This window comes from Alnus glutinosa, chromosome 1 (assembly GCF_958979055.1).
Source record: "Alnus glutinosa chromosome 1, dhAlnGlut1.1, whole genome shotgun sequence".
NCBI lineage: Eukaryota > Viridiplantae > Streptophyta > Magnoliopsida > Fagales > Betulaceae > Alnus > Alnus glutinosa.
Window position 1 is genome coordinate 29170901 of NC_084886.1, and position 27147 is coordinate 29198047.

The 27147-nt window shown below is 41.8% G+C and overlaps 1 protein-coding gene across 1 annotated transcript; it reads left to right on the top strand.

Annotated features, from left to right (window-relative positions):
- Positions 1-2121: 2121 nt before the first annotated feature.
- LOC133878263 (inactive leucine-rich repeat receptor-like serine/threonine-protein kinase At1g60630) lies at positions 2122-26586 on the top strand. Its single transcript, XM_062316799.1, has 2 exons — positions 2122-4576; positions 25696-26586. The coding sequence occupies exons 1-2, from the start codon at positions 3238-3240 to the stop codon at positions 26352-26354; spliced, it is 1998 nt and encodes a 665-aa protein (XP_062172783.1). The 5' UTR covers positions 2122-3237; the 3' UTR covers positions 26355-26586.
- The last annotated feature ends 561 nt before the right edge of the window (positions 26587-27147 follow it).

Consider the following 27147-nt stretch of genomic DNA (forward strand, 5'->3'; position numbering starts at 1 on the left):
TTGTTTACCGAAGAAAAGAGAAGTTTGCAAAATCTGTTATTTTTGGAAAGATTCCAGAATGAACACGTCTCTGTATTTTAACTAGAAATTTCGTCTCAAGTGTCATATTGCGGTAAAATTAGAGGCGTTGGACAGCTAATACAAAAGGCAAAAAATATCTCGGAAATAGGGTTTTCCTAATTCGGACGTTTACTATGCCAAAATTAGGCTGCAATATAGAATAAAAAATGTGGATGAATTTGGAAAAATTCTAATCCAACTCCAGCTCGATTTTGGACTTGTAAGCTGCATGAAATCATCTAGGGTTGTTCCTAAACTCTATAAATACTCCCCTAAGTCCTCCAAAACAGACACACAAGCTTTGGGAGAGGAATCAGAGTTTAGATGAGGAAGGGTTTTGGTTTTTTCTTTCTTCATTTCTTTATTTTCTCTATGTATATATTTTAAGTCTGAATTAGTTGTAGTTAATTACTTTTGTTGGGTTTCGATTGAAGCCCTAATCATATTTCTGTAAGGTTTTGATTTGCCGTGCTACAACTATTTGTGATTCTTAATTGATAATTTCTAGTTTTCATGAATTCCTCGTATGTTTATATTTGATCATCACATGCTTGTGGTATGGATTTGTTATTTATATCAATTTAAATGACCGAGTCCTGGCATAATAGAGTAACGAAAGAATCTCATCACAAGTTCTTAGATTAATCAACATAAAGACAACTGAAATATATACCATGTTCCAACCTAAGTGTGTTTGCCGATTTTCATAGTTTTATGGTTTCTTGAAGAACAACTTAGTATACACCCATGTTAAATCTTTCGAGAAAGAAAAGAGTTAGAGTATTACACCCATGCCTAACTTGTTACCTAGCTAGATCAATAGCTTTAGGAGTATACACCCATGCCTTTGAGGCTGGCAAACATTAAGCATTGCAATATGGTTTGTAGCATTGTGCATATCGTTTCCTAAAAAGAGTATGATTAGTGATGAATATCAGAGTCATACCCTTTTATTTATTGTTTTCAATTATGTTGTTTACTTTATTCCATTGCAATTATATTCAAAATATCTATCTTAGAAAATTCTCTTAAAACACAATTTACCAGTCCTTGTACGAATGATCTTGTACTTGCTTTTTATACTATCGTTTTGATCTTGTGCACTTGCGAGTAAAACATATATTTATTCGCTTATTATTTAGGTGAATATTTGCACAAGTTTTTGGCGCTATTGCAGGGGATTGTGTTAAATTGTGTTTTTAGAGTTTTTTATTTTATTCTAGTTATTTGTATTTATATTCATCTAATAAATAAATAAATTATTCTTATATGTTTTCTGAGTTTTTTTGCGAAATTTTGTTTTTATTTTGTAGTAGGGCAATCGAGCGCCATTACAGACATCAGCATTGCAACAATTGTCAACTGCAGAATCCGATTTTTTGTTGTTTATGTAGGATCACCGATCACAGAACTTAACCATCATACGATCCAGAGATTGAACAGACCCTTAAGACAACCTCAAGGGCAAAACAGACAATCAAACATTTAAGGTTAACGGACACAGAGTAAAGCCTTACATTGATATATCCAGCACATGGCATGAGTGTCGTACAGTCTCGTTAAAGACTTTAAACTTAGCACTAGTCGAAAGTTTTACTTGTTTTGATCTTAGACTATACTGTCGTTAGATTTTAACAATGGAGCTAATATTTTCTTCTCTTTATTACATGATTCTTCGATTATTTTCTCAATCAGCAAGACCACAATTTTTAGCAATTAACTGAAAAGATTTTAGCAATTTAAATGACTGGAATTCAGAAATATTAACTATATTCACGGCATTGTGGTTGGCGACCGCGATGAATGTATACGGAGACGGAGGATATTGGTGGCCCAGAACGTAACTCAAAAATTTGGTAAGACAGCTGGCATGAATTTGATCCTCGCTCTTGAGTTAATATTAACGTGATGAGCTCACACACTACATGGGGATAGGGATGGGGATGGCACCACTTTTTCCGCCACGTATAAGTACCTTGCAAAGGGGACACGTGTCAGGATGGTTTCTTCTGGCTCTCACTGGGAAGGACCCATTTATTACTGCTCCCTTTCGCCTTGAATTAGTTCACCGATTTCATCTGAGCGAAAGTGAGATGTGCACGTTCTTTTCTGCGCTCTCTCTCTCTCTCTCTCTCTCTCTCTCTCTTACATTATTAGGACACGCAGGCTATACAATGCTGAGTACAGATCCATCTAACACCACTGTTTAATCTTTGAATTTCATTATAGGTTCTTTCTTTCTCTCTCTCTCTCACCCGGAAGTTTCTTATTTTACTCCCAAGAAAAACTGTGGTCTTTGTTCGAAATCCAACATCTCATCTGGGTCTACTCTAATTTCATGCATTGGGGGTAAAAAGTTCAGAATTGCTTTTCTTCTCAACGTTGGGCGATTTCTGAGCCAGTGCGGATCCCGTGCGGCATTGCCTTTGAAGGTGCGTAAACAAAGGTTTGAGCAACCCAAGAAGCAAGACAGTTAAAGTAAGGAGTAAGAGTTTTGTTTGCTTGCTTTCCCCCCCCCCCCCCCACCCCTAAAAGCATTAGGGGGTTTAATAATGGCTGCAGTTAAAGAATATAGAAATCATAGAGAGGAGAAAAGAATGGTTATAAATCTCGTCCGCAAGTACTGAGATGAGTTCACGTGAAGGATACGCTGTAAATGTCGGTGAGCTTGGCGAGCATAGTGCCCGAGAAACGATGCCCACTCCACTCCATTGGGTGACTTCACAAAGCTCTCACCAGTGGACCTTTCACCTTAAATGCGACACTTCCATCCAAGCTGGTCGTGGGCAGAGTTGAGCTTCCTTCACTTTTACTGCAGTGCTGCTGTTTTCTTTACTTCGCCGGCGCCGCATATAGATCGGGTCGGGAATAAAAGAAAAGAGAAAAAGCGGGTTGAAAATGACTCGTTGGCGCCTTGTTTTTGTCTTTGGACTGGATGTGATTGATGGTGGGAGCAGATTTGTACCGTGCGGGGTTTGGAAAGTGCTCGAGTGAAAATAAAAAAGTGCCAGGAAAAGGGGATTGAATTGAAGAATCTGTATATGAACTTGAAAGATTCGAGCTTTTCCTCTGGAGGTGCTCCAATCAATGTCGCTCTCTCTGGACACTAAATCAAACAATCTCAGGCGAAAAGATTTCTTGCATTGATTGCTTACTCTAGAGAAAGGTGTTGTCCTCATGGAGCCCCCCGTTTCAAGGCACTTGTTGTCGTTGCTGCTGCTGTTTCTCTCCGCACTGCTCTCTCTTCCCTGTCCCGTGAGATCGGGGGACGCCGAAGCACTCTTGACGCTAAAATCAGGCATCGACGTCTCAAACTCGCTGCCATGGAAGCCCAGCGCCCGCGTGTGCAACTGGAAAGGGGTGAAAGAGTGCATGAACGGGAGGGTTACAAAGCTGGTGTTGGAGTACCTCAACTTCACCGGAGTTTTGGATCACAAGGCCCTCAACCAGCTCGACCAACTCCGCGTCCTCAGTTTTAAGGGGAACTCCCTCTCCGCCCAAATCCCCGACCTCTCCGGCCTCCTCAATCTCAAATCCCTCTTCCTCAACGACAACAACTTCTCCGGCGACTTTCCCGCCTCCATCTCCAGCCTCCACCGCCTGAAAGTCGTCGACCTCTCCGGGAATCAGATCTCAGGCCAGATTCCGGTCTCTCTTCTCAGACTTAGGCGACTGTACGTGCTCCATTTGCAGGAAAACAGACTGACAGGCACAGTCCCTCCTCTCAACCAAAACAGTCTCCGATTCTTCAATGTGTCCAATAACCAGCTGTCCGGGGAGATCCCGCTGACCCCGACTCTGGTCCGGTTCAATGCGTCGTCGTTTTCAGGGAATGTGGATCTTTGCGGGGAACAGATAGATAGTCCCTGTGGAAGCCCCGGGGTGGGGTTTGGGTTTCCACCCGCAATGAGTCCTCACAGTTATCCGCGGTCCAAGTCGTCGTCCTCATCGAACCGCGCGAAATTGACGAAGATAATTGCAGGGAGCGTGGGAGGGTCTGCGGCGCTGTTGGTGTGTGTGGTGTTGTTATGGATGTGTTGCAGGAAGCGCCGGAGGCCGAAGGAGGACGTGTCGAGGAACAAGGGAGTAGTGGGAGTGGAGACAGGAGAGGACGGGGCAGGAGGGAGTGGTGGCAGGGGAAGTAATAACGCAGGGAAACCAGGGGGGTTTTCATGGGAAGGCGAGGGACTAGGGAGCTTGGTGTTGTGCGGAGCAGGGGATCAGCAAATGGGCTATGGGCTGGAGGATTTGTTGAAGGCGTCGGCGGAGACGCTGGGGAGGGGTAGCATGGGAAGTACCTACAAGGCGGTAATGGAGTCCGGGTATATAGTGACGGTGAAGAGGCTCAAGGACGCAAGGTACCCGACGCTGGAGGAGTTCAGGAGACACATGCAGGTTCTTGGGACCCTCACCCACCCTAACCTGGTCTCGCTCAGGGCCTATTTCCAGGCCAAGGAGGAGCGCCTACTCGTCTACGATTACTTCCCCAATGGGAGTCTCTTCTCTCTCATTCACGGTATGTCTTGTTCCGCACTCTGCAATTTGCATCATAATCTTTTAGGAAAAATATTTTTGCACATTCCAATTACACAATTTTTATTTTAACCCATGATATATTGGTCGGATCCAATGCATGATGGAACCACATATATAAATCTTATCAATATATTTTAAATTGGATAAGACTTATGTAATTAAATTGTGTAACAAGTACATTCGAATCTATTCACTGTCGTTGCTTACGTAGACAAAAAGAAATGCATACATACATACATCTCATCTCCCAATCCTTTTGAAGCGCGTGGGACGCGCGCTCATTCATGGCACTCCTGCCCAGGCAGGACCTGTAGGGAAAGAAGGAACACTTCTCAATTTGTTTTGCCTTTTAAACGGCGAACATAGAGGTTACCCACGTGAAAAACTGGTAAAAAGGTCGGTCCGTCACACGTGTGGGCTGGTCGCTTCCGTTGATCTTTTTAATTGGCTACTGCCCATCGCCCTGCACTCAATGGCGGTGTTTTCTTTTAATTATTTTGTGTTTGCCTATTTTTTATTTTTGAAGAGGGAAGGGAAGCGTTGCGTCCCGCGTGATTAATCACACGATTATTATTTATTTGAATACCATAACGAATCTTTCGAAAGTATCCGAAAAGTCGACTCTGTTTGGTCGTATGGGCCCCATGTTAAAGCTTTTATTAGGCATCAATCAATCACCGTTGTTGGGATTTAGGTGAATACATGCAGTATATGTTCCTTTCCTTGTCAATTGTTTAATCTATACTCAGTGATGGACGACTCAATTTTTTTATTTTTATTTTTTAAAAAATTTCTCGACAATTGACAACTCATTTAATTTGACCTCTCTACACTCTACTGTTGTCCCACTCACTCTGCAAAGTCCAGAAAAAAATTCCTACTTCACTTCTCAGTCAATATTGTGTAATTCTTGAGGATAAGATTCGGACGGGCAAACCCGTTAATTGGACGCGATCTACTGTAATTTCAGTACTTATCTGACTTATTCAAATTTCTTACTGTTGGGACATAATACCAACTTTGCCGAATGGGCCAAAGCTCCGATCCAACAAAGCCCAACAACGGATCGTCATGATGATGACGATCAAGCTCGTCAACAAAAAGGCCATTTATGTCCTTTTTGTATTTACCGAGATCGCCTTGTCTACAATCGATCAAATACCGATTGTGCATGCTTCCAGTGGTTGATTAAGAACTGCCCCTACGGTAGCCATGAAGGCCGACCCCACGATCTACACAGAAGCAACTATTGCGGAAAGTGCCCCACGATCTAAGGCCGGTCAAAGACCGACCCCACGATCATTGTGAGGCATATATCGTGATCCATGATATGAGCGGTTGAAGGCCGACTTCACAACGATCATGACATGTATACGACGATCCCATGATCTAAATGGTAGGAAAACGCTCCGGACTAAACACGTGGCCTGGTAAAGCCACCAAATTTGATGTGAACCCGTAGGATCGAACTCCCTTGAACCCAAAATCAAATTGAAACCTACCCAAGAAAGTCAAGAATCAAGTCAAGAAGATCTAGACTCGTTGAAATCTTGTTTCAAGAACCTAGATTTGGTTAGAACGCCACAAAGGGTTTGCCTTTGATAAGTTCTTAGTTCAATCAAGAACAAGTAGAGAAAATTGAAAAGTTTTCTATGAAGAACAAAAACTTCATTCACATTCAACTTCTCTAGCAAATACGGCTACAAGTCTTTTTAAAACCTCTCCATGAAATCCTAAACCTACTAAGGCCTACATTAATTAAAAGACATGGGCTGAACATCTTCAAGCCCAAAACATCCTAAACTACACTTCTATGACTAATAAAATAAGTTCATTTAATGAAATAAATAGGCCCAAAAGCCTATAACCATAGAAACATAAAAATAGGCCCACACGCCTATACTTAGTGAAATAAAGAGCTTGCACTAAAGTGCTAGGCTATGTCGCTTCCATCTGTCGTTTGTATCACATGGATTAAAGTTGATTCTTCTTCTTTCAAGCCTATCTTGAATGTTGGGGTCTTGCTCGATAAATTTGCAAACTCGGCCCAAGTGGATTGCATCAATCCTTGTATTACTTCCTTGATCTTCTTCGCTCTTGACCTTGTGATTGACTCATCTGGAACTTGCAAAGGATCTTTAAGATTCGGCCTACCATGGGACTCATCAAGATTACTCTCAGTGTAACTATCTATAAATACCCCACACTCACCCAGGTAAGACTGACTGGCTCGCTGTGATTACAAAAAGCATTGGAGCGGGATTGTCGGGTCCCCCCCTGACGCAGCTTGTTGTTTTGCAGGTAAGTGGAGATAAGCCCTTCCATTTCAGCAACTACTATATCGGAATCTGTTCTAACACTAACTAAATTAAAAAAATATTTAATAGGAATAAATGCTTAAATTAATCAGATCTCAACTCATTTCCACATTTTGTGTTATGCTAGCATTCACTGAACTTTGTTACGAGGATTCTATGATGGGTTTTTAGAGTCTGATCTGTGTGTAATTTGCAAGAGGTATGAACATCTTTCCTGGATGGGGGGCTGTGATGATTGCTGTATTTCTTCTGGGTTATTTGATCTTCATTCTGTGGGCTGTTTCTTTACCTGGTCGAATAGAGCAATCAAGCTACTGCAACAAGAAAACAAATGCGCTAATGGGCAATGGCTTTCGCTCTGTTGCTTGTTTATTAGCGCAATGGCTTTCGTGTGTTGGCAGCTCAATTCCTTGCTTGTTTGTTATGTTAGCACAACAGCCTTCGTGCAACCACGCTCAATCTGTTACTTGTTTGGATGGACAGATAAGAGTTTCAGCTCGAAACAAAGAGTTCTCTCGACCCTCATTCTACCAACGTTTGAGCGAGCAGCAAACAAAAATTCCGCTCGATGGTTGCTTGAGTGAGAGGTAGACATAAACCTTGCTCAACCTTTGCGTGTAACAGACACTTAAGCTCAAACAAGGTTATGTCAGTTTTATGGAAAAGGAAATTTCGATATTTGACTTGCGGGTGTGTAGCCCTAGTAATAGGTAAATAGGGTGGCCCACATAAAATCATCATATTCTTAACACCTCGTTGAGACTATAACTTGTATTCTTTTCTCTATATAGTGAAAATTGCAGCAACTTTGTAGAAGAATCCCAAAGTTTGGGTGAATCATATAAATTCTTGTGTTCTATGGTGCGTTTGTTCTTAGTTCTTAATTATTTTCTTCCGTTTCGTTTCGCGACAACCCCAACAATTGGTATCAAAGCAAATAAATTTGAGTGGGAGCGGTAGTAGCAAAAATGGGAAATCAAAGATTGACAAGTTCAATGGATCGAACTTCGGTTTCCGAAAGATGCAGAATGAAGACTATTTGTACTAGAAGGACTTGTATCTTCCTCTAGAAGAAAGAAGAAATGTCGAAAGAGGACTGGGTGATACATGACCTTAAAGCCCTTGGAACGACGCGAATCTTTGTCAGTTAACGGCTCAGTTTCTTCAGATCAACCGGCCATCAGAGAACATATTGTTCAATTTTATCAGCCCTTATTTTCAGAGCAATACAACTAGAGGCCTAGGTTGGATGGCCTTGCTTTCAACTCTTTAGCTACGGAGGAGGCCTCTAGGTTGGAGCTTCCTTTTAAGGAAAGGGAGGTCTTAGAGGTGGTGAAAGCTATGAATCGAGATAAGGCTCCAGGTCCCGATGGCTTCCCCATGGCTTTTTCCAAGACTGCTAGGATGTGATCAAATTTGATATCATGGGGGGCTTTTCTGATTTTCATGCTCATAGCAAATTTGTGAAAAGCCTTAATGCCTCTTTCATTGCCTTAATTCCCAAGACTCTTGGGGCGATTGATCTCGCGGACTTTCGGCTTATTAGCCTCGTGAGTGGTGTTTATAAGATCATTGCTAAAGTCCTTGTTAATAGCTAGTGAATGTTTCTTAGAGGTAGACATATTTTGGACTCGGTCCTCATAGTCAGCGAATGTTTGGATAGCCGTATCAAGTTTGATATTCCTGGGGTGCTTTGCAAGCTGGATATTACGAAGGCTTTTGATCACATCAACTGGAAGTTCTTATTGTACATGTTGAAAATATCCAATTTTGTAGAAAATGTGTCTCTTGGATATCACACTGCATTTCTTCGGTGCGCTTCTCTGTTTTGGTTAATGGTTCTCCGTTTGGCTTCTTCAATAGTTCTAGAGGGCTGAGACAGGGCGATCCTCTATCTCCCCTTTTGTTTGTAGTCGTCATGGAGGCTTTGAGCAAAATGTTATCTATTACTCTTGACAGTGGTCGTCTCTCAGGCTTTTCTGTGGGTTCTAGGCTGCCCATGGTTAACATCTTACACTTGTTGTTTGCGGATGATACCTTGGTCTTTTGTGAGGCTAACTCTAGCCACCTTCGCTACCTACGTGTTCTCTTATTATGTTTCGAAGCTGTCTCTGGCCAAATCCCTCTTGGTTCCTGTTGGCAACGTGGATAATGTTGTTGAGTTGGCTGTCATCTTGGGCTGCGGGACTTCCTCTCTGCCCCATAAGTACCTTGGTATGCCACTCGGGGTGTGTTACAAGGTTAAGTCTATATGGGATGGTATTGTGGTTAAGATGGAGCATCTCTTGGCCAGTTGGAAAATGTTGTATTTGTCCAAGGGTGCCAGGGTTACCTTTATCAAGAGTACTCTTTCCAACCTTCCTACGTACTTGTCTCTCTTTCCCATTCCTACTCGTGTGGCCAATCGCATTGAGAAGCTCAAAGATACTTTTTATGGGGTAGGATAGGCGATGAATTTAAATATCGCTTGGTTAGCTAGGACAAGGTCTGCTCTCTGATCTTTGAGGGAGGGAGGGCTAGGGATCAGAAATTTGAGGGCGTTCAATCGTGCCCTGCTAGACAAATGGCTATGACGTTTTGGGTCTAAGAGAGATGCGCGGTGGAGAGTCATGGTGGATTTTAAATACGGCAGCCTATGGGGAGGGTGGTGCTCTCTCGAGCCGACATGTGCGTTTAGGGTGGGGGTGTGGAAGAACATCAGAAAATGTTGGGATTCTTTCTCAAGATTCAATAGATTGGTTGTGGGGATTGGTTCCAAGATCAGTTTTTGGCATGTCAAGATGATATCGCGCCAAAAGTCCAAAGGCAAGAGGGAGCTTCTGAATTTGCATAGCTCTATCAACTATGGCGACGCTAAGCCTTACGCTAGGAGTAGGAAAGGAAAGAACCTTATGTTGTAGAGTTGTATGCTTGGGTTGGTTTGTGGGTCGTTCCTTGGGCTTTTGGTTTTTGCTTGGGATCTTTTGAGGGTTGTTCTTGGGTTTTTCCCTCTGTATTTTGGGTTTGCTTGTATTTCGGGTTTAGGATTTTGGGGGTTTTTTCATGTATTTTGGGTGGGGACCTCTTCTGTAGTTTGGCTTTTATGGGAGTATCTTCTGGATTTTGGGTTTTTTGGGGCAGTGTGTGCATAGGTCCTTGTGGGTTCTCTTTTGTGGGCTAGGTAGGTTGTTCCTGTGTATACTTCCTATGTACTTAGGGGCGCTTTTTGCTTTTTTAATAAAGTTTTTCTTACTTATTGAAAAAAAGTTTTTGGCATGATTTGTGGTGTAGAGACACGGCTCTTAAAGTATCTTTTCCAGCGTTATTTGGTATTGCCCGTGTAAAAGACGCCTCTATTGCGGATAATTTGGAGTTCTTGGGCGATTCCAACTAGTGGAATGTGAGCTTCATTAGGGAGGCTCTCGATTGGGAGGTGGATGATTTTGTTTCTTTCTTCCAGGCGTTGCACTCAGTCAAAGTGAGCAGAAGCAGCGAAGACAAGTTGTGGTGGGTCTCATCTAAAAAAGGTTTGTTCAAGATCAAGTCCTTCTTTTACTCCTTAGCTTGCACTGGAAATAGTCGCTTTCGCTGGAGAAGCGTTTGGCGCACTCAAGCTCCCTCAAGGACTGCCTTTTTTGTGTGGTCTGCGGCTCTTAGCAAGATCCTTACCTTGGACAACCTTAGGATGCGGCATGTTGTCATGATAAACAGATGCTATATGTGCAAGAAGACTAGGGAGTCCGTGGATCATCTTCTTCTCCACTGTGACGTGGCTTTTGCTTTGTGGAGTTCTCTCTTCAGTTGTTTCGGGATGTTTTGGGTTATGCCCAAACGGGTTGTCGACTTGCCTGCTTGTTGGTGGTCCTCTAGAAGGCCAAGGAGCGCTGCGGTTTGGAAAATGGCGCATATTTGCCTCTTTTGGTGCTTATGTAGGGAAGAAACAATAGGAGCGTTGAGGATTTGGAAAGTACCTTGGAAGAGATTCTATCCTCGTTCTACCTTACTTTGCCTTTTGGACTATGGCTTATGTCTACCTTTTGTCTTTTACTTTTACTGATTTTCTCGCTCGCTTTTCTCTTTCTAATTAGGTGTTTCCTTGTATACTCCCAGTGTACTAAGGGGCGCCTTACGCTTTTTTAATGAGATTGGTTTCTTACTCTTAAAAAAAAAAAATTGTTTCAAACATCTCCAAGGAGGAGGCGGTGGGGGGATTGTTAGTGGCTCTCGAAAAGATTTATGAGAATGTTCTCTGTCAAACAAGGTTTATTTGATGAAGCAGCTGTTCAATTTGAAGATGATAAATGAGACTTTTGTGGCTGAACACCTTAAATGATTTCAACACAATCAGAAATTAGTTGGAATCCATTGGGATTGTGTTCAAGGATGAGATAAGAGCACTAGTACCTCTATCAAGTTTGCTAGACAGCTGGAATGGCTTGGTCGTGGCAGTTAGCAACTCCTCCGGATTTGCAAAATTAAATTCAGAGGATGTTTATAGATTTATTCTTGGAGAGGAGGTTCAGAGGAAGAATTTAGGGGAAGCTTCTACATCCAGTTCGGCATTGAAAACTAAGGAGAGGCAAGAAATCGAACAAAGGGAACAACAAGAACCGTGGTCACTCAAAGTTGAAAAAGGGTCGATCTAATTCTCATCAGGAAAAGGATGCGAGTTGTTGGAATTGCGGTCAAAAAGAGCACTTCAAGAAATACTGTAGAGTTCAAAGAAGCAATAGGCTGGGAAAAACCAAGGGGCAAGGATACAATCAATTTCACTGATGAAGAGGATAATGATGCCTTGATTCAATTGCTAGATTTTCGCGGTGAATCTTGGATTGTAGACTTAGGAGCTTTGTTCCATTCTACCTCACGCAAGGAGGTTCTACACAACTATGTGCAGGGCAATTTTGGAAAAGTTCAGCTGATGATCAGGCCTGCAGTATCATCGAAAATCTTGATGTTCAAATTACCCAGGCGAACGGAACGATGCTGAAGTTGGATGTTAGACATGTGCCCATTTTAACAAGGAATCTAATCTTAGGTGGTCAGTTGTCTGGCTTTGGGATTGTGACATCTTTCACCAGTAATTTGTGGAAGATGAACAGATGAGTCATGGTGTTGGCTCGGGCAAAATAGTAGAGCACTTTATACGTGTCCTCAAGGGTTCACGGTGCCATTACAGTTGCATAATCAAAGGTTGAAACAGGTACTTGGCACCGCAGACCTGGTCACATGAATGAAAGGGATGAAGATTATGATATCAAAGGGAATCTGCCAGGGGTGAAATCGCTGGATTTGGACTTATGTGAAGATTGTGTCTTCGAAAAATAGAGTAAGCAAGGCAAAGAGGACTCCAAAGTTGGAATTGGTCTATTCAAATATATGAGGACCATGGCAGGTATCTTCTACAGATGGATCTCACTTTTTTGTGATGTTCATTGATGATGCCACTAGAAGACTATGGGTGTATTTTTTGAAGCACAAATTTGATGTATTTGGTCTTTTCAAGAATTGGAAAAGCCCTAGCTGAAAATGAGACGGGTTAGAGGTTGAGGTGTCTTAAGTTAGATACTGGCGGTGAGTATTGTGACAATGAGTTTGAGGCTTATTGTGCTGCATATGGGATTAGGAGACTGAAGACAGCCCCAGGGATGCCAAGACAGAATGGAGTTGAAGAGTGGATGAACAAGATGATCCTAGACCGCGCAAGGAGCATGAAGATACATGCTGGGCTACCAAAGCAATTCTGGCTGGATGCAGTAAATCCAACAGTGTATTTGATCAACATAGGACTATCAGTTTCATTGAAAGGTGGATTGCCTGAAGAAGCATGGACAGGAAAGGAGGTAAATCTCTCTTATCTGAGGGTCTTTGGTTGTATAGCCTATGTTTACGTCAAAGGCCAAGGATAGGAACAACCTTGATCCTAAATCTCAGAAGTGTGTTTATTGGCTATGGCACTGATAGCTATGGGTATAGAATGTGGGATATGGAGAAACAAAAAACAGTTAGGAGTATGGATGTGGTGTTTAATGAGTCTATCATGTACAAAGATAGACAGGTACGAGAAAATGAGATGGTAAAAGAACCTGATTTTGTAGAATTTGAGATATCTAGTATGGATGTCGTGAAGCCTCTGGATGATAACACACATAAAACTTCTCAAGAAGACCTGAAGAAGACTCCTACTTTGAGGAGATCTACTAGTCACTAGTTCCACACAATCGTATTCTCCGTCCTTGCACTATCTACTGTTGATTGACAATGGTGAGTCAAAATGCTTTTAAGAAGCAACGCAAGATGAGGCCAAGGAAGAGTGGGAGAATGCTATCGAAGATGAGATGGGATGTCTCACTTTAAACCAGACATGGGAGCTAGTTCAGTTACCCGAAGGAAAATCAGGTTTGCACAATAAAGGGGCATATTGACAGAAGGAAGAAGTTGAAATTCAGGGGCGGAGCCAGAAGCTCTTATGGGCAACGGCCAGGGGCCAAAAAAATTTGTTTGTAGGGGCTAGTAGGCTAAATTTTTTATTTTTTTATTTTATCTTATTTCTTTTGTTACCTAATTTTTTCTTTCTTTTTTGGAACTGAGGGGGGGCCATGGCTCCTACCGGCCCCCCTAGTTCCATCCCTGAAGCTGATGGAAGCAAGGGCAGGTTGGTGGTGAAGGGCTTTCAGCAGGAAGTAGGTATAGACTACACAGAAGATTTCCACCATTAGATATGTCCTTCGTATTGTGTCGGTCGAGGACTTGCATCTTGAGCTCTTGGATGTCAAGATAATTGAAGATTGAGAACAATCTCAACTGAAAAGATTCGAAATTTTTGACTTTTTTATGCTTCCAAAAACTATTAGACACATGAACTTCGAATTGTTGGTTTTGACTTTCGAAAACAAGATAGAAAATCAAAATTTTGCCGTGGAATTTTCCCATGACTTGCTTACTCATTTTCTTCAAGAATCAAAGCACAAAATAAATGATGATAGAAACCAACATTTTCTTTAGAGAGGAATGATACGTTGATCATAACTTTTGCAAAGAACGCTCAAAAACCTTTTGATCTTCTTCCCTATTCTTTATATGTTGCATGACCTAGAGAGAGAGAGTGGGTCATCTTTCTTTCTCTCTTTCTAACGAGTGAAAGTAGAAAAAAACTGATTTTTGTCTTACAAAAAAACCCCTATGGTTGGCCATCTCATGATGGAGTATTTATAGAGTTAGGAAAGGGATCTAAAGGAGACATAATACTTAGCTCCAATACGATTGGAGATTTTGGTTATCCCATAACTCATGTCCTATAAATATTAATCTATATAAAAAAAACTATTTTTTTTTTTTGTTCTCTCTTCTTCCCTCCGCTAGAGGTGGCGCGTATCATTATCTTCTAGCCTAGGATCGCCATCTTCATCCTTCTCTTCCTCCTATCTCTCAGACTTCCCTTCATATTTTTGGTGTCTTTGTTTTTTCTCTCTAGCATTGGAGCGTGGAGGTGCGTCACTCTAGGTTATAGCTTTGGCCCGTCGAGTGAGCTTTGGGATGTAGTTTTTGGTGAGCTCTTTCTTCTGAGAGAGTAAGGTGGATGGCTGGAGATGCCTTTTTAAGTCGCTTTGGTGTGGAGGCTAAAAAGTTTGATCTTTCAATGAGGGTAGGGGCCTGGGTCCTTTGGTTGGAGGAAAGGAGCAAGGGTCTTTCTCATATTGAGTTTTTGGGTTCGCTGTGTTCTGGGTGGTTGCTTTGTACAGTGGGGGAGTTGGTTCGATTCTCAGGTTCTAAGGACTTCATTAAGAGCTTCAGGGAGTGTTTAAGAGTGACTACCGCTAAGCGAGGTTGAAATAGATTTGGCCGATTTCTGGAGGTGGCGGTGTACACCGAGGGTGGACGGAGAGTTCTCATTTTGGGTCCCTAAGGGGAGTGAAGGGAGGGGTTAGAGTCGCTTTGGCGTTGAATTGAGCAAGGTAAAGGTTTTCTTCGATTCCACAGTGGGCTCTTACGCCTAGATGTTGGGTCAGCCGATTGGTGTCCCCTCATCGATGGGGGAAAAAACTTGGGTTGAGGCTGGGTGTGGATGCAGTTCACCTTGGTGGGGAACGATCATTGAAGGTTGGTGTTGCTCCGTCGTATTCGGAGGTGGTTAGCTTGGCGATAAGCTCTTCGGACAATAAGCTTCCTGTTGCGAACGGGAATTTGGGTCAAAGGGTCGACTTTTCTCTTCCTATGCGAGGTCCTGCTTCAGTTCTGATGGAGGTGCGATCGGCAGTGAATTGCTATGATTTGGAGAAGCAAACTCTGGATCAGTTGGATAAGTACCATCGAGTTGCAAAGGGTGACAAGACAAAGGATTTCGTTGGTAATCTGCTGGGCAAAGACCCTTCTAACGCCCAGTAGCATTCCGCTGCCCGAGACAATGTTGCGTGCTTTGATGGAGATGCAAACATTTGGAAGGAGATGATGATTTCTCTCCAAGGGGTGTGGAAAAGTCAGCTTCTGAGGCTAAAGGCAGAGATTGACTAGGCTTTGGGGGTTCTTCTGGAAGGTTTGAAGGGCTTTAGGCTTGGACTTTCTCAAAAGCCCAAGCTTGTTGGGTGTCATAAGGGTGGGTGGCTGTTATGGGCCTGGGTTTGTGATCGTGTAACTAGTTTGTGGATGGGTAAAACAGCAGGATTTGCTTTCCTGAGTTTACCTATGGTGGAAGGTGAAAGATGGTGAATGGATAATGAGGTATTTGAGGTACCTCTGCCTCCCAATTTCAACTACAAGAGTTGTGTGTTTTTGATAAATTTCAGCATGTATTCTTCTTATTCAGAATCACTACTTATAGAATACAATATCAATGCTGTTTTGGCTATTGCCTTAATTCTAGGAATTCTTCCCTTATTTCTCTCCCTAAAAATCCTGCTACCAATCCCTTAATTATTGGAATACATAATTCCTTATTCATAGGAATTTCCCTCCCACAAGTCGTGCTCCACAAGCACAGACTTGTCCCTTACTTCTTTCCTAAAATACATCAGCCGCCACTTGGATTAGGGTTAGGGGATGCTGCAGCTAGGGTTTCATCATGTTGCTGCACGTGTTTGGGCCTCCTAACATAGGTCCGTAATAGTGGCGTTGGGCTTCCAAGCGCAAATCCAAGATCTAGCTCAAGTCCCAGCCCAAGTCTCCCAAGATCGGGGTCACCTTGCTGGAGGTGGTTCTAGTCCCGGCAGCTTTCCCGAAGGTGGCCCTGCTTCCGGCGAACGCGTTTGAAGAGACCCGTCAAGATGGGCTTTTGTGGGAGACTGTCAAGCTTGCATCCCAAATTTCATTGGAGGCTGGTCTAGTCTTGGGGACCGGTGTCGATGATGTTGACTCAGCCATCACCGAAGATCGTCCCCAGCAGTTCATCGGCTCCTAGAACCTACCTAAGCCCATGAAGTACTATCATCGTAAGTCCAAGGCCAAGAGAGGGTTCGAAGAGGGATGTTAGCCTTCTTGTGGGTGAGTGGTTTTCGGTGATCAATGCTCCTCCTGTCTTGCCTCTCTCCTTTGACCTGAGCTTGCCTTCAGGTTTTGTTTTTGATGGGTCTTTTGGGCTTTGTTCGACGGAGGAGACAATTGGTTTGCCTTTAGTCTCAACGATGTCTGAGTCGGAGCTCTCTCTTTGTTCCCGCATAGGCTGGTGTTCTCCCAGTTTTTCCAGGTTTGTCTTCTATTTTCCGTCTCCATCCTTCTCAGCTCTCGAGTGTTTTTCATTGGCCCCCTGCCGATGGATGGTTCCCCTCGTTTTGTCTCTGAGGTGAGTGAAGCTTCGAAGAGGGGTGATATGGATGGGACTGGGGATAGAGAGAATGGAGAGGTGGGGGATGACGGCTACTGCGAGGTAGTGCTATGTGCGAAGGGGCTAGTTCCCACTCTGGGGAACTCCATTAGGGGTAATGAGAAAAGGTTTCTGGATCTGTTGATTGTCCTTGAAGAGGGATAGTATCGTGAGGTTGTGGGTTTGCTTCTACTCTAAAGGGGAGGAGAGTGCTTAAAAATTTGGAATGTTCTATTAACTTTGATGCTAGAGGCAATGGTTCTTACCGGGGTATAGGCAGGGTATTTTGCAACGTTAAGGCTTCTTTGCGGGTTTAGGGTTTCTTTTGTTGGTGTCTTGGTCTTTCTCTTTCTTTGGGTTCTTCTTTCTGCTTTTTTGGTTTGGTATTCCTTGTATACTTCTTGTGTACTTTGGGGCGCCTCACGTTTTTTTAATGATATTTGCTTAATTACCTTTAAAAAAAAAAAAAAAAAATCTATATCACCATAAAATTGTAATTGCACTTTAGGTTTTATGTAATGACAAAAGAGCTTCTTATTCTATTGCTTGCAAATAAGCCTCTCCATGAAATATTATAGATGAATAAGGTACTTTAATTTAATGTCACCTTATCCAACTACATCTTTAATTCTTGAGTCCTCAATTTAATCACATGACCATCTATAATACTTTTAACTAAGAATTGATTCCTGCATAGTTTTAATGTTAGTAACCGCTTTACTAAAATTATCAGGCCTGGACTTAAATGATCAGGCCTGTGGAGACTACGGATGCCATTATCGATAATAAGTGTTCTACCAATACTCAACACAACCACCCAAATTACCGAGGTATTGATCATATATGATTTCACTCATCGGTAAATCAAAGTGATCAACATTTTGTATTGAAGTCCATTATTCTTTTAGGATCGAGTCTTTACAACTAATAGATATGAGAAATGTATTCGAATTCTGTTTTAAGACGTTCGTCAATTTGTAAATCCGCAGTTACAATAGGTGATTCCGTCCTTTTGGTAGGAAGTACTACATAAGATAGCAGTGGTTTCGTACTGTCCATTCAGCAAGAAGAAATTAGTATATAATGATTTCCTCCCTTTAAAACAAAAGTATATTTTCCTCCTTGAAAGCAACAATAGCTTTTTTTGATGAATAATAATAATTTTATTAAAAGAAGCAAGTTTCTCATATACGAAAAGTATCCGAGAGAACCAAAGCTCTAACAACTACTACAATCTAGAAAACAAATCAGATCTATCAAATTCTCTGAGGGAAAGTTAGGAACATAAACAATAGCCAAATTCAAAAGAGATCTCAAGAAGGAGGATTAAAGAAGAAGCACATTGGTCTCGCTATCCTCAAAGAGCCGACGATTCCTTTCTCTCCAGATGCTCCACATCAAAAGGGTGGGAATAACTTTCTAGATAGCTTCTCTAGGATGTCCATGCCCAAGAAATTTCCAACAATGGAGGAACTGAAGAATGTTACCAGGCAAGACCCAAGAGACCCCAAAGCTGTTAAGAACTAAGTGCTAGATGTTAGCAGCATACTCATAATGAAGGAGAAGATGATTAATAGTTTCCTCATCCTTCTTACAGAGGCAACATTGGTTAATCAACTGGAACCCCTGCCTTTTAAGATTGTCTATTGTTAGGATTCTACCCGAAGCCGTTGCCCATAAGAAGAAAGCAGTGCGAGGGACCTTCACCTGCCAAATGCTTTTCCAAAGGAATGAACTATGCTCATCTGATTGTGACATAGTATAATAGCTCTTCACTGCAAAACCATGACGGCTTGAAGGATTCCACACCATGCTATCCATTATAAACAGGAGGAGGTTTACATAGTATAAAAGAGTAAGAAAAGAATCCAGAGATTCAATTTCCCAATCATGAAAATCTCGAATGAAGCTAACCAAAGGGTGTGGGGACTAGAGCGAACCATGTGAACTGACACCAAAGCCTCCTTGTTACGAGCTAATGAGAAGAATTTAGGGAAAGAACAATATCATGTCAGAAGCGAATGCGATGACCATCCCCGACCTTATAGGAAACAAAATTGGAAAAAGATTCACAATTTTTCCTTGTGCTTCCTCTGAGCACCACCCCCTCTCTAAATCCCGTATTTCGACACAATCACCTGCCTCCATAAATAATCTTATTCATTCCCAAATCTCCAAAGCCATTTACCGAGCAAGGATTTGTTAAACAGAATAGGATTTTGGAAACCCAACCCTCCTCTTGCAATAGGGGAATAGTCTTCTAGTTACCAAATGTAACTTATTGCCTCGGCTGTCCCACAGAAAGTCCCTTTGAAAACACTTAAGTCTTCTGGTTATGCTAGCTGGTAAAGGGAAGAGAGATAAAAGATAAGTGGGAATACTAGAAAGCGTACTCTTGATGAGAGTGAGACACCATTCCTTAGACAGATAAATCTTCTTCCAACTCGCTAGCTTTTTTTCCATTTTCTCAACCACCCCATCCCAAATAGCTTTAGATTTGAAGGGAGCACACAAAGGAAGACCCAAATAACACAACGGAAGAGGAGATATTACAACCGAGAATATTAGCCAGCTCCTCAATGTGCGGGACCCCCTCCACTGTGACAAACTCAGATTTTTGAAGGTCAACCTTTAAGCCTGAAATGGCCTCGAAACACAGAAGAATGTGATCCAAATTATTGATTTGATCCACGTCAGCATCACATATAATAAGAGTATTATTTGCAAACAACAGATGTGAAATTTCCAAGGGGGAATTGTTGAGACTATCTACTCGGAAGCCAGAACGAAAGCCCCCATCCATTGCTCTAGAAAGCATCCTACTGAAGGCATCCATGACTAAGACAAAGAGAAGAGGAGAGAGAGGGTCTCCTTGGCGAAGCCCCCGAGAGATACCGAAGAAGCCATGCGGGCTGCCATTGATCAAGATCAAAGAAATCCACTTCCTTCATTTAGAGACAAACCCCATACGCCTCAAAATACAGTAAAGGAAATCCTAATTAACATGATCAAAAGCCTTTTTCTACTTATCAAAAAAAAATGATCAAAAGCCTTTTCCAGATTAAGTTTGCATAAAACCCCAGGAATTTTGATCTCAATCTGCTATCGAGGCATTCATTGGCTATAAGAACTAAGTCTAGAATCTGACGCCTCCCAAGGAAAGCATTCTGGCTGTTAGAAATAAGAGCTCCCACTATTGGCTGCAATCTTCTCGTAAGAACTTTTGCCAAGATCTTGTATATGCTTCCTATCAAGCTGATAGGTTTGAAGTCCCTTATTTCCAATTGACCAAGCGATTAGGACTAAGAGTAGTGAAAGTAGCGTTAGGACTTTTCTCAAACTTCTCATGCTCATGAAAATTATGAAAGAAATTCATGAGATCAGCCTTCGCAATAGATCAACAGGAATGGAAAAAAGCAATGGTGAAACCATCCGGACCCGACACTTTGTCTACCTCCATACTCTGCAAGGCTTGAAAAACCTCCTCTTGAAACGGTCTCTCTAGCCAAACCGCTTCTGGAGAGTCTAAATAGGGGAACCCTAAACCATCTAACTTGGGACACCAATGAGTTGATTCGGTGAGGAGATTCGAGAAGTATTGAGTGGTAGAATCTTTAGTCAACTCTTTCTCGGAAGTAATATTACCATCGATGCACATGCTAGGGATAAAATTGTTTCTTCTAGGAGAATCAGCAAGATGATAAAAGAAACCCGTGTTATGATCCCCTTTGTTAAGGCAAATAGGCCAAGATTTCTGGCACCAACTGATTTCTTGCAGATGGGTCACTTCTACCAAATCTATTTTAGCCTTTTCCTTCCTAGCTCTCTCATTTGCTACCAACTCTCTTCCTCTTCTAAACCATCAAGAGTTTGAATCTCTTCCATCAAGGCCTTGTTCCGTACTTCTACGTTCCCAAATACCTCTTTGTTCCAATGGATCAAATCAGCATTCAATTGCTTTAGTTTGCTATCAAGGACAAAGCAGGGAGTCCCATAATAATGATAAGAATCCCACCACTGTTTAACAAGCTCTTTAAACCCTTAAGCTTTCGGCCACATGTTCTCAAACTTAAAAAGCCCCAAACCCTTGGTCAAACCTCCACAATCAAGCAAAAGAGGGAAATGGTCTGACACGGGGTGAGGCAATTGACGATGAAGCAGATCTAGAAAATGTTCTTCCTTGAGAGAAGAAACTAAATATTTGTCGATTCTGGACATAGAGGGAGGGACTTGATTATTGGCCCAAGTAAAGGAACCTCCAGTGAAAGGGAGATCTAGCAATCCTAACTCAGAAATAAATTACGATAAATCCCCTATAGCAGACATTGAATGAGAAGCACCAACATGCTCATTCGTAAACTGGGTAACATTAAAGTCACCTCCAAAGCACCGCAGAATAACCCACCAATGAAAAACCCCAGATAATTCTTCCCAAAGGATAAGCCTCTCCAAATTATCATTAGGGCTGTAGATCCCTGAGAAGGCCCAAACAAACTGATCCAAAACTGATTTGAATTTGCAGGAAATCGAGAACGAGCCTACTGCCTCTTCTAAGCATTCCACAACACGTTTATCCCACATCAGGAGAATACCACCAGAAGTTCCAGAGGCTGGCAGTACTACCCACCCAGTGAAGGGTCCACCCCACAGGCTCCGAATAGTACCCACGGAAATATTCTCCGTCTTTGTTTCTTGTAGACAAACCACATTTGGCTTCCAACTTTTTAAAAGATTACTGATGCTATCTCTTTTCCCTGCATCATTAATACCTCTTACATTCCAACTAATAATTTTTAAATTCACATTGGAGAAGAGGCCTTACCATGCATACGAGAATGGGATTTGGAATGTTTACCACTGAATCATAATTCACTGAGCCAGATTGTTGAGTTCCCTAATACCTTTTGAACTGCCCCCAAAAGATTTGGTGAGAGATCTCTTCGAAGTGGATTTGAGATGCTCCTTACGTCTAGATTCAATCTCAAGGAAAAGGCTTTGAACCTCCTGCTCTAAATCTTCATAGGAAACTCCCAAGAAGTTTTCCGATTTGTACATAGGTTGTTCACTCCATATTGGAGATTCATCTCTGATGTGTGAGAAGACCCAATCTCTACGATGATCATCGCAATCTGAGAATCATCCGATCCCATAACGCTGGCAAACGCACTGCTCACTATAGAATGAAAAGCAAGCTTCAACATGAGCCCACTGCTTACTGTAGAAGGAAGAGCAAATGCCGGCAAAGCGCTAATCAGCACACTTTGAAGAGTATCCAAATGCTTTGGCGCAGAATACATCGATAGCTCATTGTATGTCGGAGAAATCACTACATAGCTTACTGACATACACTAAGGAGCTTCCAGCAACTCAGGTGCGGGTGTCACCACCAGCCCACAACTCACCCGAGAGGGAAGACATTGCCGGCAGAGCGCTCCCTGACGCTCTCTGGAGAGGTTCCAAAGACAAAATTGCCATCTTCACTGATAAAGGCCTTGACCCATAAAAATCCGAAAGGAGAAAGTAGCCCTATAGTATCAGAGAGGGCCAAGTGCCCATGATCAGGAATGGGTTCAAACCCACAAACTTATGGATTGACAATGAGCAACCCAACACAGTCCAAAAATCACGAGTGGATTTCTGGATGCTCTGGGCGAAGAGACTAGAGTCATGAGAACTAAGCAGAAGCTGATCCAAGGGAGAAGTGCTCTGTTGTGATCCAGATATAGACGATAAGCCCAAATCTTCACACCGATTGCTGGTGAGAGAGGACTCGGACAATGAAATGTCTTGGGTGAGATCCAAAGACAACTTGTCCAAAGCTCCAAGCCCAACACATGGGGGGAAGACTAACCAAATGAAGCATGCGCCTTTTTTCTCCACACTTGGGTTTTACGTGATCTCTTCTAGCTCACGTGTCACACGCACTGCCCAAGCACATTAATCCTCAACGTTCTACCCACATTAGGACGACACCTGCCCTTGTTGGATTTGAGGACCTTACATGCAGGGTAAATGACCGCCCCAATGTTTTTGCTCCCTTCCCCTTTGTCTCCCTCTTTTGTCTTTATGCCAGCGCATGCTTCAGAGTCCAAATGATGTGGACCATAATGGAATATAGGACAGACAACCACGTCCTTCTTGTGCGTTACCAAAATTGTACGTTGTTTTGTCCTCACGTTAGCCATGATTGATTCTGGTTTTGTCTTGTTATTCTGTCCAACCACCATTGACGTTGTAGCCAAGCTTGACGAAGCAAGAGCGCCACCAAGACTTTTTGGAATGGACTGGGCTTTATCAGCCGAGGCTGTCTGAACGAAAGCCCTGCCTACACAGGAGGAGTCTGTTTGAACGAATGCTGAAGAAGAACAAACCGCTGGTGGAGTCTGTTTCATGGCGAGGTAAGGATTCTGCAAAAAAACGCAGCACCTTCCCAAATCCACACCAATCCCACTTCTCTTTGCCTTCAGGAAGCAAAATGACACCCCGCCTCCTGCCTCCATTGAACTCCTTAATGGCCAAATAAGCCCCGTGCACATTGTAGCTTCTCTGACAGAGGATGACACTCTGTGCATCTCTGATTTTCCGTAAAAAAACCCTTACAGTTTTCCAACCTTAACACCTCCACAATTGACGAAAGCCAGAAGATGCCTTCTCGACCCAAACGATCCGATCGAATAGAGCCCATACCCCGCTCTATAATCTTAAGACATAAAGATTTATCCCCCGAGTCTAAAATAAATTCGAACGACTTCGATTCAACACAAAAGATTCTGCCCATGGTGAAGGCTATCACCAGAGCGGCGTGTTGAAAACCCAGAAGAAAGTAATAGAAACCATATAGAGGACCAAAGAAGACGATATCCAGTGAGCTAGCCGGGGAAGAAGACTGGTGAAAAGACTCTCAGAGAGAGAGAGGCTTCATAGTACCTTATATTTAGTTAACTAAATCCCATTGCCCTGAAAGCTCGTAGGAGGAGTAGGGTCAATGGTCCCTCCGGAGCTGATAACCTCCTCTTTCATCTCTGCTTTGCCCTAAATTTCAAAATGAGGAAGTTTGGGTCAATGTCTTTGCCTGTTCAAAAGCAGCAGTAGCTTGATAGGTGCAATTACCAATTCACACACAGAGGTGAGAAAGTTGATGTCTGCCCTAATAGCCGCATAGTTGTTGCAAGGCTTTTGTAAGCTAGGTTGCCTCTCTTTCCTCCTATCACAAATAGCATTTTCTGTTCCAATCCAAGTGGAAGGATCGGAATATTAAATTGTAGAACACATTTTTGTGGCGGTCCAATTCAATGTATTCTATATTTAACAACATATTAATTAGAAGTCTCAACTTCACTAACCAAGAAAAGTCATTCTATGATATAGTAGTTACTATGTTATAGTCTTCGCAGATAAAATGACAAATTTTATTACATATTATGAACTCAAATTTACAAGTTGTAAGGAATTTGTGATTTAGATCTTTTGTGCATTAGTTACACTCAATGCTACTAAATCACGTATAATATAAATCAAGGATTTCAAATATCATGAATCTCTAAATAGGATATTTTATTTAAAAAAATATCAAATTTAAATTGGTTTTGGGGTACCAATCCTAACAAGGATTAGATATAATCCAACATTAGACTTGCCAAAATATTGATCCAGCATAAAGTTGTTGAATATATAATATTACATTAAGGTATATATGTGTGTGTGTACTCATTAGCAATTGTGGAATCAACTCTTTGTGAGGTACCTATTTACTTTAATTGTTTCCCTGATTTCTTGGTCTCTTTTGATGATTCGAACATATTAAAGGCCTTGACCCTAACATCAAGCCTCAAGGCTTTGAAATGAATCATGGATCCCATAGTATTGCTCTTGTTATGGTTTCACCATCTTGGCAGAGACGACCAAGCCTACTTCCTGCACTACCTAAAGAAAATTGTTCAGAGGTTTCCAATGCAGCTCATGTACTCAAAGGAGATTCTGACTTGATTAATTGAATCATGAGTGCCTAGAGTATTTTCTCGCTCCTTTCAACTGGTACTGTACACGATTTACTGTTCACATATCCTAAACAACCCCTAGTTTCTCTCCTTTCTTCTCTCTTTGAACCTTCAAACCTATCCTTTCTCTTATATCTATCTAGATTGGTAGATGACGAAGAAAAACTGAAAATAAAAATAGCAGCCTTAGAGGGCAAGGTGTCATTTTTTAAAGTAGGAGGTGAGTCTCTAACAATTCCCCAAATATCAAGAGTTGGTGTCATTTTTACCCTATTTTCTAACTTATCGATTGAAAGAACCAAAGTTCCAAGAAGGCAATGATGTTTACAAAAATATTTTAAGGAAACATAATGATATTTCTGTAGCTTACATAAAATGTTGAAGTGAAAGAAAACTCCTCTAAGCCAGGAATGTGAAGTTCAGAGAATGTCTGGTCAAACAGAAAACTACTGATGCAGCGTCTCATGGTTGAATAACAATTTAAGGTTGGGTTCAGAAAGTTTTCCTTGAATTTATTTTGGCACTATCTTATCACATGATCATGTCATGCCTTCCCCAGGTACCAGTTCTGGAATGGTTGATTCGAAAGATACTAGATTTCTGTTTCATGCCTGCATGGAAGTTTGACATGTTAATCATGAGATATTTAGGTCCTGGAAGGATTAGAATAATAAATCCTTACTGCATCTTAGGAGGGACTCTATATGCAGGACTAGGAGATGCGAAGAAAACTAACTGATTTCATTATTTCATGAGAAAAATGCACCAATAAAAAGGGTTATGTTTTGTCTTGAGGGGGAACCCGCACAGTTTCACATTGAATTCATGGATCATTTTTTGATAACAAATTAATTACTGCTGGTGTTGCAAAATGGGAATTTTATGTAATGAAGTGCCTTCAATTAGATACGGATGTAAAAATGGAACATCCTGTTGATTCCTTTAATGCCAATAAGACGGTTAAGAATGGTCTTGTTTCATAGATTAACATTTGTGACTACTGTTACAGGAACAAGAGCTTCAGGTGGTGGAAAGCCTCTTCATTGGACATCATGCCTTAAAATAGCTGAGGACCTGGCAACTGGTCTACTTTATATCCACCAGAACCCTGGCTTAACCCATGGAAACCTGAAATCCTCGAATGTCTTGTTAGGTTCCGACTTTGAGTCCTGCCTTACAGATTATGGTCTTGCTTCATTCCGGGATCCTGACTCATTTGAAGAACCCAGTGCTACTTCTCTTTTCTATAGAGCGCCAGAATGTCGTGACATTCGGGTGCCATCTACCCAACAAGCAGATGTCTACAGCTTTGGTGTACTTCTCTTGGAACTTCTAACTGGCAAAACACCCTTCCAGGACCTTGTTCAGGAACATGGTTCAGATATTCCTAGGTGGGTCCGGTCAGTCCGTGAAGAAGAGACAGAGTCAGGGGATGAGCCCGCTTCCAGTAATGAGACATCTGAGGAGAAACTTCAGGCTCTCTTGAACATTGCAATGGCTTGTGTCTCACTTGCACCAGAGAACCGGCCTACAATGAGAGAGATTTTAAAGATGATCAGAGATGCAAGGGCAGAGGTTCAAGTGTCATCCAACAGTAGTGATCATTCACCGGGAAGATGGTCAGATACTGTTCAGAGCTTGCCTAGGGAAGAGCATTTGAACATTTGAGTGGATAGCAAACTTGGCGGCTTAAAATCATGAGTTCCGATTTTTTTTTGTTCTTTTTTCTTCTTAATTGAATTGTGATTCTTCAACTAGGCATTGTAGAGTGCACCAGTGTAAAGGTTTTGTTTTGATCTTTTCAGCTAGTTAGCAGCTAACATTTATGATTTTATTATCTAGTGAGTTGGACGGTTAAGCACTTGTAGTGAACTCACCAAAGTTTAGTCAGATTTTGGCTAAAAAATGCACTTCAGTTATTTTAGCTATCCACTTTTCAAAGACATCAAATATCAAACTCTCTAAATATTCTCTATTTCAAATAAATACTATTTTTTTATTGGTTTTAAAACAACCACTTCCAACCACTTTTAACTACCATGAAACCAAAATTTATTAAAATTTCAATGTCCATACAGCTCCAACGTCCAACAACCATACATGCTCCAACGTTATTTTGTGAATTAATGACAATTGATGAGTATAGCTCCAACGCTCATATAAGCTTCAACGCTCATTTTGCTCTTAAAGACAATTGATGATCCGTACGCTCATTTCAATATCATATGTAAAACTAATTAATTATCGGTATGCTTTTCAATTTGCAAGTATATAGTATCATGTCACAAGCACAGTTTAATGGTGAAGGCACTGACACGAAACAATTATTGCATTTGCTGCACACTTCATCACGAAGTTCCGCCTGTCCTTAAGTGTATAGATGCAACACATGCCCTATCAACAAGTCATGTGGTCAAAATGTAGGGTGAATCCTAATACATAAATTTTGTCCTTCACGATA